Source organism: Anolis sagrei, chromosome 5 (genome assembly GCF_037176765.1).
Source record: "Anolis sagrei isolate rAnoSag1 chromosome 5, rAnoSag1.mat, whole genome shotgun sequence".
Classification (NCBI taxonomy): domain Eukaryota; kingdom Metazoa; phylum Chordata; class Lepidosauria; order Squamata; family Dactyloidae; genus Anolis; species Anolis sagrei.
Window position 1 is genome coordinate 176,947,703 of NC_090025.1, and position 15,536 is coordinate 176,963,238.

Here is a 15,536-nt window from a genome sequence, read left to right on the forward strand (position 1 = left end):
TCGTTGTGGTTTATCACTTAATTCAACAGTGTGGCAGTAGTTGAAGGAGCCACATTATTGCATCAAAATGGAGTGTGGCTCGAATGCATGTCTTACTTTAATGTGAAATGAGCTTTAAAAATAATAGAAAGGGGTTTGCTGGCATGGTTCAGCTGTGAGCCCCAGTGTTGTCCATATGTCCATAGCAGGATTAAGGGGGTGAAACAGGCCCTTGTACAAAATGGTTCTCAAACTTTTTTTGACCAGGGATCACTTCAATCAGGGACCACTCTCCAACATTAGTACCAAAAGGGTTATGAATCAGGTTTTTTTTGTCAACTTTAGATTCAATTTGGTTATTTGGGGTGCTGATTCAGAAAATTGCATTGACTAGATCACATCATCTCTAGTTTCTGATACAGAACGTATGCCATCTAGTAGTCTCCATCTGCCCACCCACAGAAATCTATATTTAATAAATCTTGGCACTATAAGAGGGTTTTGTGAGACCAATCACTCTCGTTGCAATGGTGTAGTAACGGTGAGGACGCGGATCATATTTTAGTTCTTACGGACTACTGGTGGGATTCTGTGTATTCCAGTAGTCTAACTAAGAAACAAATGCTCAAAATTTTAAATTATGGGAAGTGCAAAACAGAGGCGGTTGCTGTTAGCCATATATGACTAGTTGGCTGTCATGTAGGTTTTTAGTGTACCAAAGAAACCACATGAGTGCTACTATGTCCGATGGCTTGGAGAGTGGCTAGCCCAACTCTCCATGCCTTCTGTATAAAACAGAAGACATGACTATTTCGACAAGTCTTTGACCATGTTTAGAATCCCTTAATGAATATATTTGAGGACCTAGAAACTATTTCACCATGCACTTTATGAGACTGTATTGATTGCAGTTATTTTATACCTGCAGTTATTGTTGCACTTTACAGATCGTAACCAAGTTGGGGGGGGGGGGGGTTGTGATGTTTATGTTGATTGTATTGTCGAAGGCTTTCATGGCCGGAATCCATGGGTTGTTGTAAGTTTTTCTGGGCTATAGGAGAAAAATTGCCTCCAGAACATGGCCATATAGCTACAACAACCCATTTATGTTGATTGTTATTGCTTTTGTATTATTGTCTTTGTACTTTGCGTATTTCACCTTTGAGTGCTTTGTGAGCTGTCCCAAGTCCCTCTGGGAGATGGTGGCGGGGTATAAATAAAGTATTATTATTATTATTATTATTATTATTATTACATTGCCTGCCTGCACTATACTTCTTATTAGTAAAGGTCTGGAAGCCATGCCCTGTGAGGAGTGGCTTACTGAGCTGGGCATGCTTAGCCTGGAGGGAAAAAAGAGTTAAAAATGACGTGGGTATGTTTGAATATTTGAAAGGATGTCAAAATGAAGATGTTTTCTGCTGTTCTGGAGACTAGGACATGGAAAGGCTTCAAACTTCAGGAAAAAAAGATTCCACCTCAATATTAGGAAGATTTTCCTGAAGAACTGTTTGACAGTAGAAATCTCAGAGTGTAGTGGAGTCTCCTTTGGAGGGTTTTAAATACAGACTGGATGGACGTCTGTTGGAAGTATCTTTTTGTATTCTTACGTTGCAGGTGGTTGTATTGGACAGCCCTTGTAGTCTTTTCTAACACTATGATTCTGTAAAGTGGCACCTCCATCAACCATAAAAGCAAAGAATATCACTATAGAAAATTCTAGAGATGTACTACATCATTTTTTTGTGTTTTTGATCTCAAACTTATGTTACTTTTTTCTCCCTTCTCTCTTTTATTTCAGTATTCACTGCCACTTCAGCTGATGAATAACCAAACCATGACTCAGTGGATGGAGATTTTCCGATCTGTCATTGACAGAAGTGTGCCTCCTGTATGTATGTTTTACTTTCCTGGAAAACGCTTTACATTACTGGAAAACAGCTGGTAGGCAGATGGAAAAGTGGATATTTAGCATGAGTGTATGGATCTAACTTCCTCTATTTTCAGTTAAACATTTGTGTCTCTAGTAGCTGTGTTCCACCAGCTCAGCACAGATTTAATAATTTCATGAAATGCAAGACAATAGATAAATATGAGAACCTAACCAGAAACCTTTGTGGTCTCTGTGACTCTGCTTACATTTTTCCAGTTTCAGTTAAATACATCAAGCTATGTGTTACAGGCATAGTAAGGCTATCAAAAACTTCCTGTTGGGAAGTTTAGAACCTATTTGGTCATATTGGGTTACATTAGACTGCTTGTGGGGCTTAAGCATCCCCTGGTGGCACAGCAGGTTAAACAGCTGAACTGCTGAATTTGCTGATCAAAAGGTTGGTGGATCAAATCTGGGGAGTGGGGTGAGCTCCCGCTGTTAGGCCCAGCTTCTGCCAACCTAGCAGTTTGAAAACATGCAAATGTGAGTAGATTAATAGGTAGCTCTTCTGCAGGAAGGTAATGGTGCTCCATGCAGTAATGCTGGCCACATGACCTTGGAAGTGTGTATGGACAACGCTGGCTCTTCAGCTTAGAAATGGAGATGAGCACCACCCTCCAGAGTCGGACACGAATAGACTTAATGTCAGGGGAAGCCTCCACCTTTAGTTATGGGGCTTACCTAGGAGTAAGTCCCATTTGATAAGGCATGATTCCAAAGTTATTTATTTTCAGAAAATAAGTCTGGTGGCCTTAAACCCTTTGTTTAAGGTGTACTCTTCTGGTCACAAGGTTGCCCCTTTGTATGAACATGTCCAGTGCATCTATTGCGTAGTCAAAGGATATATATAAGCTCTAAGCCTGTATCTGCCAAAGTTTCTCAAAGTCGATATTTAAAAGTAGAGAAGTCAAGACTAGCAGCATAGGAAGAAATGTTAAGTTTGACTGATAGGATAGCCAAGAATCCTGTCTTTGAATATGGCTACTGTTTTGATGCCCAAAGTATCCTCAGTATCAACATTTATGCCTGTAACACTGCTCTCCAACTGCAACTGAAGCCTTTAGAAACCTATGGGTACAGGATTAGTTCACATCACATAGATATTGTAGATGTAGCCTTTTGTAATTCTGACCACATATAACATTTTTGTTATCATTGCTAAACTGTAGCTTTTATGTTAGATATATGAGACATTATTTTATTGTTTAAAAAAAATACATACACCTCTTTTGTTTAAATACAAACTGCTTTGGATTGGAGCTAAGAGAGGTTTTGAATGATGATTCCTCTAATCCCAGTCCACTGGCTGTTTTGCTTTAGGCTAGTAGGAACTCTGGACTCCCTGGTGGTGCAGCAGATTAAACTGCTGAGCTGCTGAACTTGCTGACTGAAAGGTTGGCGGTTTGAATCCGGGGAGCGGGGTGAGCTCCCGCTGTTAGGCCCAGCTTCTGCCAACCTAGCAGTTCAAAAACATGCAAATGTGAATAGATCAGTAGGTACTGCTTCTGCAGGAAGGTAATGACACTCCATTCAGTCATAACCTTGGAGGTGTCTATGGACAACGGCTTAGAAGTGGAGATGAGTACCACCATCCCCCCCCCCCCAAAGCTGGACACAATTAGACTTAATGTCAGGGGAAATCTTTACCTTTTAATAGGAACTCTATGTGCAAACATCTGGAGGAGACCAGATTGTCTGTTTCTGAAGCCAAGATTTGTGATAAATGACCTGTTGTCAGCTCAGCAGCATTAGGAGATTTGTTATAAACTTGTGTTCCAATGATACATATTAATCTTCACTTTACTTTGTTAGTTAAATGTCTATTTATGTATACCTGACGGAGCTATTTCATTTGATTAGGAGACTCTGCAAATTGATGAAGATGATAGGCCGGAACTGGTGTGGTGGAAATGTAAGAAGTGGGCTTTGCGGATTGTTGCTCGTCTTTTTGAAAGGTAACATGTTGGTAACGGAACATAGAATTTCGACATTTTGTTTTTGTCATTTAACATTTAAGTATTAATGTTTTCCATTGCTTTAATGATGACAAGACTTATTCTTCCCTCTATTATCCTATACATTGTCTTACCTTCATGGCCCAGTAATTAACTCTTTTCTTCCTCTGTATAATTTTTACCATCTTTATCTGATGAAGACGTCATTAAATCCCCAAAGATACTATGATGTATTTTGCACTTTATAACCATTACAGCAAAACAGTATGATAGATTTATTTATTTATTTACGGTATTTATATTCCGCCCTTCTCACCCCGCACTCACCGCGGACTCAGGGCAGATTACAATGCACATATACATGGCAAACATTCAGCGCTAATTAGACATAAAACATATATAGGCAGACACAGAAGCAATTTAACATTCCAACTATTCCGGCTTCATGAGGGTATGCTCAATTCTGACATGATTCCAGCCACAGGGGGAGCTGCCGCTTCACCCTCCATTTGTGACACTGCATCCTTTGATGGAGTATTTACTCATTCTTCTGCATGCCACTGGATGGTTTTATGGCATCATAAATTAGTTAAATTAGCCTCCCCACATAAAGCGGTACCTAAATTTCCTACTTGACAGATGCAGCTGTCTTTCGGGCTGCAAAGGTCAACCTAGACTAATGGCCAGAAGCTCACTCTGACCCGGGCTGACTTCGAACTCATGACCACTTGGTCAGTAGTGATTTAATGCAGCTAGATATCAGCTAGTTGCACCACAGCCTGGTAGAGCAGCTTTATTCCGCTCATCTTAGGGACTGAAGCTGAGAGAACAGAAACTTACCTAAAACTATTTGATGAGCTCTTGATGGAAATTAGATTTAAGTTAAAGACACTTGCTTATTTTTTAAGCTGTAACACTTATCAAGCTCCTATCAGTACCCAATTTGTGGATGCAGTTTCCCAGCTTGTGATTTTGAAGTTTGTTGTCAAGAAATATATGATTTTCTGACCTTGTGTCCAAGTTTTCAGAAAAACCTGCTAAAATTTCTATGTTATCTGTGAGATTGCTTCCACAGAGTGGGGCAATTTTGAAAGGCTCAATATCTCCTTTTTCTCAAACAGAATAGTATGTCCTAAAACACTGTGAGTGAAGAGAAATATCAGGTCACATGAAAGGTTCAATAGTACACATCTCTTTTTGGCACAAACTCTCCTGTAGTATTTTTGTATATGTGAAACTCAAATATTTATGTATTTATATTTTGGCTTCTTAAAGATACGGCAGTCCTGGAAATGTAACAAAAGAATACTTTGCATTTTCTGAGTTCTTCTTGAAAACCTATGCCGTGGGAATCCAACAGGTAAAGATTTGTTATTTGTTGTGTAAAATAGCATGGCAGCACTCCAGCTGCATTTGAACTGGTCCCATGTACAACCAAGTTTAAGGCATTCATTCCCTTACTTGGGGAGGGAAGGAAGAGCAATAGTGTGGATGGCTATTTTTTCCCCAACTGTTTGCAAGGCAGTTCTATGATAATGAAAGGTGGTTTGTACTGTTTGGGCAGAAACTCCTTTCAGGTTTGTTCTTTTAACTTCTCTTGCCTCTAGCTGTCCTCATGTTTGTAAAGTCTTTCTTTTATTTCATCACATGTTCCTTAGCTATTACTAAAAGGCAACTGAGGGATGTGATAAATGTGCCTTTTTTTACTCTTGTTATTGAAAAAAATTGTAAAATTGATTAAAATACCCAGATGTCACAAGAAATATAATGTGCAGGTTTGAAATATGATATATAATTTGAATGAATTGTATGAAAGTTGTATGGATGGGGCCTAATAATTTGGCTAAAAACACCATTCTAAAAGATTAAGGCCTGCAATGACTAACTACCTGCTTGCTGGCCTGTAATTAAAACCTGCTAATGAGAACTAAAAAGCAAACTGTGACAAGAACTATGACAGTGATAAGAGAAATGTTCACATATGTTTACATCTGTCAACTAGAACTGGTCATTCTCAAAGGCTTGTTGAAACCACCAGTTCTTCAAGCTCTTACGAAAGGAGAAGAGGGATGGGGCCTGTCTTATTTCCCTTGGAAGGGCGTTCCAGAGGCGGGGGCCACCACCGAGAAGGCCCTCTCTCTCATCCCCACCAACTTTACTCGTGATGGTAATGGGAGTGAAAGGAGAGCCTCCCCGGAAGATCTTAGAGTTCACACCGGTTCATAGAAGGAGATGCAATCGCGGAGATAGGCGGGGCCCAAACCGTTTCTGATAACCTTTCTCTTACTGGATAATTGCAATAAAAAGAGCCTATGCTTTAAAGTTATTGAAAATTACTCATAGCACAGATTATGAGGAAATGTTGTTAAATCTATTTCTTTTCCTCTTAGGTTCTTCTAAAAATCTTGGACCAATACAGGAGGAAAGAATATGTTGCTCCTCGTGTCCTTCAACAAACATTAAATTATTTGAACCAAGGAGTCCATCACTGTATAACCTGGAAGCAGATGAAACCACATATGCAGGTGAGCACAGTAATAATAATGATTTATGCCCTTGAGCAACTGCTGAAGGTTTTCAGTTATAACTTATCATAAAACATTACAGTGTTGATCAAATATTAATGTATGAATATAAAGTCACTTGAAAAAAAAGATTAATGAATAGCATGGTTGTTTTATGTATGCATATTTCTGAGTCACACTTTCTGGAAGGTTTAGAATGGGTTTACCAGAAGGCAGTGGCAGTTTTGGCCATTTAAAGAGCTTTTATCTCTATATACATCTCTTCTCATAAGAAGTTATGCAAAATGTGTGCTATGGCATTGATTTGCAACTTTCTGTGCTGCTGCACGTGGCAGTCAGTGACATGGAACAGAAGCAGGACTACTTGCAACATTATGAAATTGCCTGATGCATTGTACTTTGCTTAATGTTACTTGGAGAGGGAGGAAGAGATGTGGCATTACAGCTTCCTGTGGTAATCATGTATGGCTCATAGCACTTCATTTTGATCACAGCAAGGCAAGGGATTTTAGCTTTAACTTTCCAAAACACACTCCTATATGCATTTAGAAAACATAAAGGAGTGCATACCTCCTCCTGAATGTCGGAGAAATAAGAAAAAAGAGCCTTGGATTATATCTCATCCCATTAGAAAGTGACACAGATCCATAATAGTGGACAGAGGGGACTTCAAATCAGGAGATATGAGAAGGTGATAGAGAAGACCTCAGTCAGTTGCTACATTAAGTAACTATAGTGAGTAGCATGCTGTATTGTTTACTGTGATGCTTTATTGTGATAACTTTTTGGGATAGGTATTTAACAGTGGAGTTACGCAATTATCCCGCTCTGAGCCATCATTTTTTCCCTCTTTGTAAAGGCATTGTGTGAAGATGTGATCTTCTCCCTGATGTGTTATAGAGATGAAGATGAAGAGCTTTGGCAAGAGGACCCCTATGAGTATATCCGCATGAAATTTGGTATTCATTTAGCTCTTCTTTTAAACAACAGTTATGTATTTGTTTCTATTTTAATAACATGGTAAAGGTACTAAAATAAAGAAAATGAACACTCCCAATTGCAAGGCAAACACTGTTTTGCTATCCAGTCTTCTCCTTTCCATGGCTTCTGCTTCCTGAACTGTGAACCATCCCTCATGAGCTATGAGCTGAGAGTGTTTTAAAAGAAAGCAAACTTTCAAAAAGGGAGATGGAACTGGGAGGACAAAAATGCATTAGGATGGTAGCTGCAAGCTGTTTTCTCTCATTAGTGATATTTGTTGAGTAGCAAACTCATTTTTATAAACACTTGGTTAAAAAGTCAGCAATAAAACAGTTATTTGATGAGAAAGGGAAAAGTATTTAAAATTACAGTAAATTTTCCACAGGTAATGGGGGTAATTAGCCAAGAGCACCACTTACACAACATTCAACAATACTAACATTACTGTTAAATAACTAGATTTCAGTTAAGAAAGATGGTGGCAGTGAAGTTTTGTTGGATTATCGTATGGCCATAGGCACCTCCTGATTCTTTTCATAAGGATTGCAAAATCTCTTGGGGTAGGATGTACCAAATATACTCCAGTATAAGCCAGGTTTTTCAGCCCTTTTTTTGGGCTGAAAAAGCCCCCCTTGGTTTATACTCAAGTCAAGGTTATTTATTATTTTACTCTATTATTATTATTATTATTATTATTATTATTATATTACATTTATTATTTTACTCTATTATTATTACATTTATTATTTTATTTTATTATTACTATTTATTTATTTACTGTATTTATATACCGCTTTTCTCACCCCAGGGGAGACTCAAATCAGTCTACAACAAATAATGGCAAAATTCAATCCCTCACAAACATATAAAACCAAATCATAAATCTAAACAAAACATATAACTATGCATTAAAATTGGTAAGACAATTAAACGTAAGATAAAACAACATTTAGATACAAGGACATGAAAATTAAAACCACCTAAATAAACATTAAAATCACATGATCCAAACTCATCGACCGGGGCCATTCCAAATGTCGATTGCACATATTCCATATTTATTTATTGTACTGTGTAACTTTACTAATCAAAAGCTTGGTCAGCAAAAGCTTGGAAGGGGCCTGAGGCCTGGAATTGTGGGAGTTGAAGTCCAAAACACCTGGAGGGATGAAGTTTGTCAATGCCTTCTCTAGATAGTACTTTGTTTTCTCTACTTCATAGTGATTTCTTCAAAGTTTTCACTTACATTTTCTTTTCTGTTTTTTGGAAATTTCATAAGATGTGTTTGAGGATTATGCATCCCCATCAACAGCAGCTCAGCTTCTTCTGTACACTGCAGCAAAAAAGCGAAAAGAGGTACCTATTATAAATTGTCAAAACATTATGGTATTTGCAGGTTTGATCAACCAGAGGTTTTTGACAGAATCTGTATTCACCTCATTCTCTCTATCTCTGTCTGTGTGGTGTCTTTGAGAGCACTTCCACACAGCCATATGACCCAGAATATCGAGCAGATAAAATCCCACAATATCTGCTTTGAACTGGGCTGTCTGAATCCACATTTCCATGTATTCCAGTTCAAAGCAAAAAATGTGGGATTTTATTCAGCTGTGTGGAAGGAGTCTGAGAAATATATGAGAGAGAGCTGTTTGCGGTTTCAGAAGGTGATACAATGTGCCTGGATTGTTTTATTTTTCGAAAGGTGGATATGTGGTTTGGATGAATGTTTTCCCCTGGTTTCTCTTTCTTATCATCACTTTGCTTTCTACAGAATTGGTATTTTTTATTTGTGAGAGGAAATATGTGTTTCAGCACTCCAAAAAAAACAAAAAAAAAACCCCAGAGATAGGTCAACTTTCCCATAAATAAGTACACAAATCTACTTGTTCTTGTATTTTCTCAGCCTTCCTTTGTAATGTAGCAAAATCTTCCCCAAGTTTAAAAATGTGTTTTCCCTTTCAAAATTGAGAGTCACAGTCATAAGCAGAGATATCTATCTAACTATCTAACTACATATCTTATAGTTATTTCTGAAAAGAAAGTAGTGTTGTAATTTTCTTCATTTTTTTATCCCCCCCCCCCCCCCATTTTAAGGTGTTACCAAAAATGATGGCATTTTGCTATCAGATCCTCACTGAACCCAATGTTGATCCTAGGAAGAAAGATGGAGCATTACATGTGATAGGATCTCTAGCAGATATTTTGCTGAAGGTAAATGACTAACTACACATAAGCTAGCTATTGGATTGCATGTTTAGATGTAGGAACCAGAATGCATATGTGTATTTCTGAAAAACAAGTATACGTCCAGATGGTGTGTGTTCAGTACTTCTTTAATTCTAATTTAAGTTATTTCGTGGTTCCTCTGCTCCATATGCATGCATATCTTTGATTTGTATGCTATCAGAGGTGGTTAAAGAGCTACTAGAATCTTATTTAAACATTCAGTTCCATTTATTTACCCTCTATTTCAGCAGGTGCATTTCACAAGTGTGTTTTTGGTCTTCAAAAGTGAAAAGAGATCTCTGATATGCGGTTACAAGAATACTCTGATGCATCTTAAATATGAAGCTGTCAGGCCAAGTCTCAATAAAGGAGAAAATTTCAGGGAAACTTTGCAACAGCAGTAGAGGACAGGTTTTGCTCTCTCATCTCTATACAAGTTTCCAGGAAAGGTTTCTTTTGTCTAAGACAGGCCTGCAAAACGTGTGGCCCTCCAAGTGTTTTCATGACAGTTCCCAGAATTCCTGACCATTAGGCAAGCTGGCTAGGGTTTCTGGGAGCTAGAGATCCCAACACTAGGTTGTGCAGGCTTGGTGCCCTTCCACACAGTCATATAATCTAGAATATCAAGGGAGAAAATCCCACAATATCTGCTTTGAACTGGGTTATCTGAATCCAACTGCCATATATTCCAGTTCAAAGCAGATAATGTGGAATTTTATTCAGCTGTGTGGAAGAAGCCTCGCTCTACGATAAAGTTACTTTTTGCACCACAACTCCCACAATCTCCCTCCATCACTTCAAGTAGACTTCCATGGTTCTAGAACTGTAGTTCCAAAAATAGCTTTACAGTGCTCTTATTCATTATTTTGTATTTTGTGTATTTCTGTATTGCCTTCCAGTCCACAAATGCTCCTGAGGCAATGAACAAATAAAAATGAATTAAAAAATAAATATAAAATAATTTAATAATACATTAAATACCCCTTCAAAACTCTTAAAAGCAATCTAAAACAACCCTAGGAACCAGTTTTTAAACATTTTAAAGAACAATTGCAAACACTGAATGCCATACGGAACAGCACTGTTTTGTCTGCCTGCTGAAAGCTTAAAAGAGATAGGGCCATGCAACTTCCTTGAGTGAGGAGTTCCATAGTTGAGGCACTGCTGCAGTGAAAGCCCTGTCGCAGGTACCCACCAATCCCTAATTTCACAAGAGGTTGGGAGATACTACAGGGCCTCCTCTGAAGAGAAGGCAGTTTTTCAGATATCATGGGCCCACATCTTTTAGGACTTTTTTAGGTCAACACCAGCACCTCAACATGAGCTTGGAAGCAAATTGAAAGCCAGTGTAGATTCTACAAATTGCAGAACCAGAGTTATATTGTTTTTAAAGTGCACATCCGACATCAGTCTGGCTGCTGGATTTTGCACTAGCTACAGCTTCCTAACATTTTTCAAGGGCAGCCCATGTGGAACACATTGCAGTAGTCTAATTAAGAGACATCTGAGGCATGAACGACTTTGGCCAAAACTGTCTTTCCCAAGAAAGAAGCAGCTGGTGCTCTAGCCAAAGCTGGACAAAGGTACTCTTGACCACTTTGGCAACCTGCCGTTTTGGGAGCAACCCCAAACTACAAGCCTAATTTGTTAGATGGAGGGCAACCCCATCAAGAACAGTAATGTGTCACTTTGAACCTAAGCAATGAAATATTCTATATCTGTTGTCTACTAGAATATCTTTAAAGAGTGAACTTTAAGCTAGATGGCTAATTTAATTTGTATTGATGATTTACTCCAGAGACATTGTACTGTGTATCAAAATAGTGATTAATTATTTTTATGGCTTCTGCTAATTCCATCAGAAGAGTGTATTCAAGGATCAAATGGAGCTGATGCTGCAGAATCATGTCTTCCCATTGTTTATGTCAAATCTGGGATATCTGAGAGCAAGAGTAAGTAACCAAACTATATACATTATTCAGTGGTGATGTGTTAATATCAACAAGGAAGGATGCCCTCCACTATAGTTTTTTCAGCTAATTTTAGAAAGCTTTGAGTTAATATCCAATTACTTTCCTTGTGGTAGTAATTGTCCTGTTTATTGTTTCAAAGGAGACATGGGGGCCTTTTAACTGCTTTTTCCTATTATAGTCCCTCATCCTGACTCTCAGAATCCATCCTGAAAATCAAGGGAACATGTACCACAGCATTTGCCATATGAATGATTATACCTTGCACATGCTCATGGGTCCATTTTCACTCATAGAAGTATTTTTGTATTACAAATGTTCATTTGTGTAGATGTGTTTAATTGAACTGTGTAAGTCACTTAGGTAGTTCTAAAACTAAGCTGAGACTGCTAGCACCCGCAACAAGTTTCTGAAAATAATAATCAAACTTTGGCACTGTTTCATTTGCTTGTTTTTTTTTTCTTATCCCTCAGTCCTGTTGGACTCTTCATTCATTCAGCTCTTTGAAATTTCACAATGAACTCAACCTGCGGAATGCTGTGGAGCTGACAAAGAAATGCCTGATTGATGACAAAGAAATGCCTGTGAAAGTAGAGGCAGCCATTGCACTTCAGTCTTTAATAAGCCACCAAGAGCAAGGTTTGAGTTCTGTTTCTTTGGCTTTCCTCACCTTTTTTTGTGCTCTGCTTTGAAATCATTTTCTCTACCATCTTCAAAGCAGGCTATTTCCTTTTTGCTTTTAAGTATATGTATGATTTTCTTCCTCCTCCTTTTCTTGTCCTCTCCCTGTAATTCTAGTGTCCTTTTTCTAAACCTATTATATTGTTCATAACTGCTCTTCCTTTTTGCATCTGACAATTTCCTTTGACACATGTATTTCCCTGTCTTTTCTCATTTTAAATGCCATTAGGACTCATTCCAGGCCAGAGTCATTTGCTTCCAGTTTAACTCCCCTCACCGCCACCCTATGATTTATTTTGCCCATTTCTCTGACCTATCATTAGAACATCTGCCTTTAGGCACAGTTTGTTCCCATTGACTTTTGTCTGTGTATTTGGGTTTTAAGGACTTTGAGAAAATAAATGTGATTATGTTAGAGTAAGTTAGACTGAACATGGTGTATGATTTGGTATATCTGCTGAGCTTGAAAGAAGCACAGTCATTAGAGAGTGTAAGTTCAACCTATAGAGGAATGGTTTTGAAGATCACATACTTTTGGTGGATATGAGTCTTCCTTTAAGTGTCTGATTGATCTTATAAAAATATTATTCCTTTTCTGTACCTATGGGTTTTTTAAAAGCATAAACACAGCCCTCCTCTTTCTACATGCCTATATACCTTCCAGATTGACTTACTATAAGTGCATCTTGGTCTTGACTCTCTGCTCTCTGACCTCATAGTGTTCTTCTTGTACTATAAGCTTCCTTGGGTGTCGTATTGGGATAAAGGTGACATGTACTGGCCGTTAGTGGTTTAATTATATGCTCACATATATTCAACCTTGATTTATTGTCGAAGGCTTTCATGGCCGGAATCACTGGGTTGTTGTAGGTTTTTTTGGGCTATATGGCCATGGTCTAGAGGCATTCTCTCCTGACGTTTTGCCTGCATCTATGGCAAGCATCCTCAGAGGTAGTGAGGACCTCACTAGCCTTCAGAAAGAGAAGGCAGACTGTGCATGCCTGCATATAGATCATAAAATACTAACAAGGGACTATAACCATTGTCAAGAGATCCCAGGTGTCACCTCTTTTTTAATACCTCTCTATTTCCTCTATTTCTCTAGCAAAAGAATACATTAAGCCCTACATCAGGGCTGTTATGCAGGAGCTACTGCTTGTTGTCCGAGAGACTGAGAACGATGATCTCACTAATGTAATCCAGAAGCTGATTTGTGAATATAGCCAGGAAGTAGCAACAATTGCTGTTGAAATGACACAACATTTGGTAAGAGTTGAACTGTTTGTTGAGGGATGTGTCGGACATGGGAATGCTACTTTGCAGGGTAGTAGTGTTGAGGTGCAGTTGCTTGGGCAGATGCTTCCAAGTTCTGTTAGTTTCAGTTTTGAAATGGCCAATTCCCAATTCAGATCACTACACCTGATCTGTTTTGCAAGAGTTCTGGAATCTATTTTCTGTCATATAAGAAAGAAGGAGAGCCTCTATTTTGCCAGGATTCTTTCTTCAATTCACCCTATATATAATTTGATTTCTTTAGGCAGAAATCTTTGGCAAAGTTCTTCAAAGTGAAGAGTATGAAGAAATGGAGGATAAAACTGTTATGGCCATGGGGATCCTGCATACAATTGACACGATCCTGACTGTTGTGCAAGACCACAAGGAGGTGAGTCTTCTTTATCACCTTAGATGCAAGGCAATAGGAGATCTTGTGTGGATCTAGTCTGCCTCCGGGATCTTTGCATGCAGATTTTCAGCGAATTAAGTAAAATAAAGTAAAGCTTGCGAGATAAATGGTTGATTTAAACAGAGAACATTAGTGATTTCAGTATAAAAATTTGATACAAGTGATCTTTCTTTCCTCTTCCAGATAACTCAACAGTTGGAGAGCATTTGCTTACAAATAATTGGTCTTGTCTTGCAAAAGCACGTAATAGGTACTTTTTTTCAAAGCAAGTCTTTTAAAATATATTTGTAGATTGTTTGCTTGGAAATATTGATAGATTTTATTTGTATGGGAGAGATCCAAGTTACTTTTAAACCTGATGTGGAATATATTACAGTTCACCTGCCACTTTTGGACTCTCACTTGTTCCTGCGAGTATCTCTGTAGGTGTAAGCTATTTTTTATTTAAAGCATTGGTGTGCTGGCTGATATTCGAACAGAAGATGGACTGGAGATGTCAATGCCTTAGTCCTTTCATTACAGGTTGCTACTTCCCAACCTATGTCAGGTGGTGCAATACTGGCTAAACAGTATAATTTCTCCAGCAGTGTAGGGCATGTCTCATTAAGAGCTACATCTACTGTTTTAATGTGGTGAGATGTCTTGCACATTGGGCATGCATACTCAGCAGCAGAATAGCAAAGCACAAGGGTAGATGTCTTCACTGTGTCTGGTTGTGATCCCCAGGTTCTGCCAGTCAGCTTTCGTATGGTATTATTTCTAGCACCCACTTTTTGCTTGGTATTCAAGCAGTACTTCTTGCATCACACCAAAGAGTGCTGTGCCTTACCAAACTGTACATTCCAGGATCCCATAGTATTGAACCATGGCAGTTAAAGTAGTGGTAGACTGCATTAATTCTAAAATGTAGATGCATCCTTTGTTCATGAGGCCTTTTCTTTGAGAGAGAACATTGAACAAATAATCCATCATTATAATTATCCATATAGGGCTCCCTGATAGTGACCTTATATGGATAATAGGGCTGCCACTAGGGTTAAACCGCTGAGCTGCTGAACTTGCTGATCAAAAGGCCGGTGGTTCGAATCGGGAGCAGGGTGAGCTCCCGCTGTTATGCCCAGCTTCTGCCAACCGAGCAGTTCGGAAACATGCAAATGTGAGTAGATCAATAGGTACCACTTCTGCGGGAAGGTAACGGTGCTCCATGGAGACATGCTGGCCATATGACCTTGGAGGTGTCTAAGGACAACGCTGGCTTTTCGACTTAGAAATGGAGATGAGCACAAACCCCCAGAGTCAGACACGGCTAGACTTAATGTCAGGGGAAACCTTTACCTATAATTATCCATTGTAGCACCATCAGTGTACATGCCACCCTTGGAAGAGCCTGCCTGCTTTAGTCTTCCATATATACCCAAGATAGTCGACCGGAACTTAGAAAAGTTATTGATCCCGGAATTCACCCAGTTATCATGGCCACTAAGATTTGGATAGCTTAGTAATGTTGGAAATTTCAGTGAGTGACTGAAAGTATGTAGTCCTGTCTCCCATTCTTCCCTTTTGTTTTTGCTGACTGTTGCTGGGGAGCTTAGGTCCATTGAC

The 15,536-nt window shown here is 38.8% G+C and overlaps 1 protein-coding gene across 3 annotated transcripts in view; it reads left to right on the forward strand.

Annotated features, from left to right (window-relative positions):
- IPO8 (importin 8) overlaps window positions 1-15,536 on the forward strand; it is a 56,144-nt gene that overhangs the window by 13,568 nt on the left and 27,040 nt on the right. For 2 of the 3 annotated variants that reach the window (XM_060776764.2, XM_060776766.2), the window contains exons 6-17: window positions 1,781-1,870; window positions 3,773-3,867; window positions 5,143-5,227; window positions 6,258-6,392; window positions 7,252-7,351; window positions 8,653-8,729; window positions 9,468-9,584; window positions 11,462-11,551; window positions 12,043-12,208; window positions 13,356-13,516; window positions 13,788-13,913; window positions 14,118-14,184. In XM_060776764.2, coding sequence (XP_060632747.2) covers window positions 1,781-1,870; window positions 3,773-3,867; window positions 5,143-5,227; window positions 6,258-6,392; window positions 7,252-7,351; window positions 8,653-8,729; window positions 9,468-9,584; window positions 11,462-11,551; window positions 12,043-12,208; window positions 13,356-13,516; window positions 13,788-13,913; window positions 14,118-14,184 — 1,309 coding nt within the window. The remainder of the gene's footprint in view (window positions 1-1,780; window positions 1,871-3,772; window positions 3,868-5,142; window positions 5,228-6,257; window positions 6,393-7,251; window positions 7,352-8,652; window positions 8,730-9,467; window positions 9,585-11,461; window positions 11,552-12,042; window positions 12,209-13,355; window positions 13,517-13,787; window positions 13,914-14,117; window positions 14,185-15,536) is intronic. The other variant, XM_060776765.2, reaches the window with a different exon arrangement.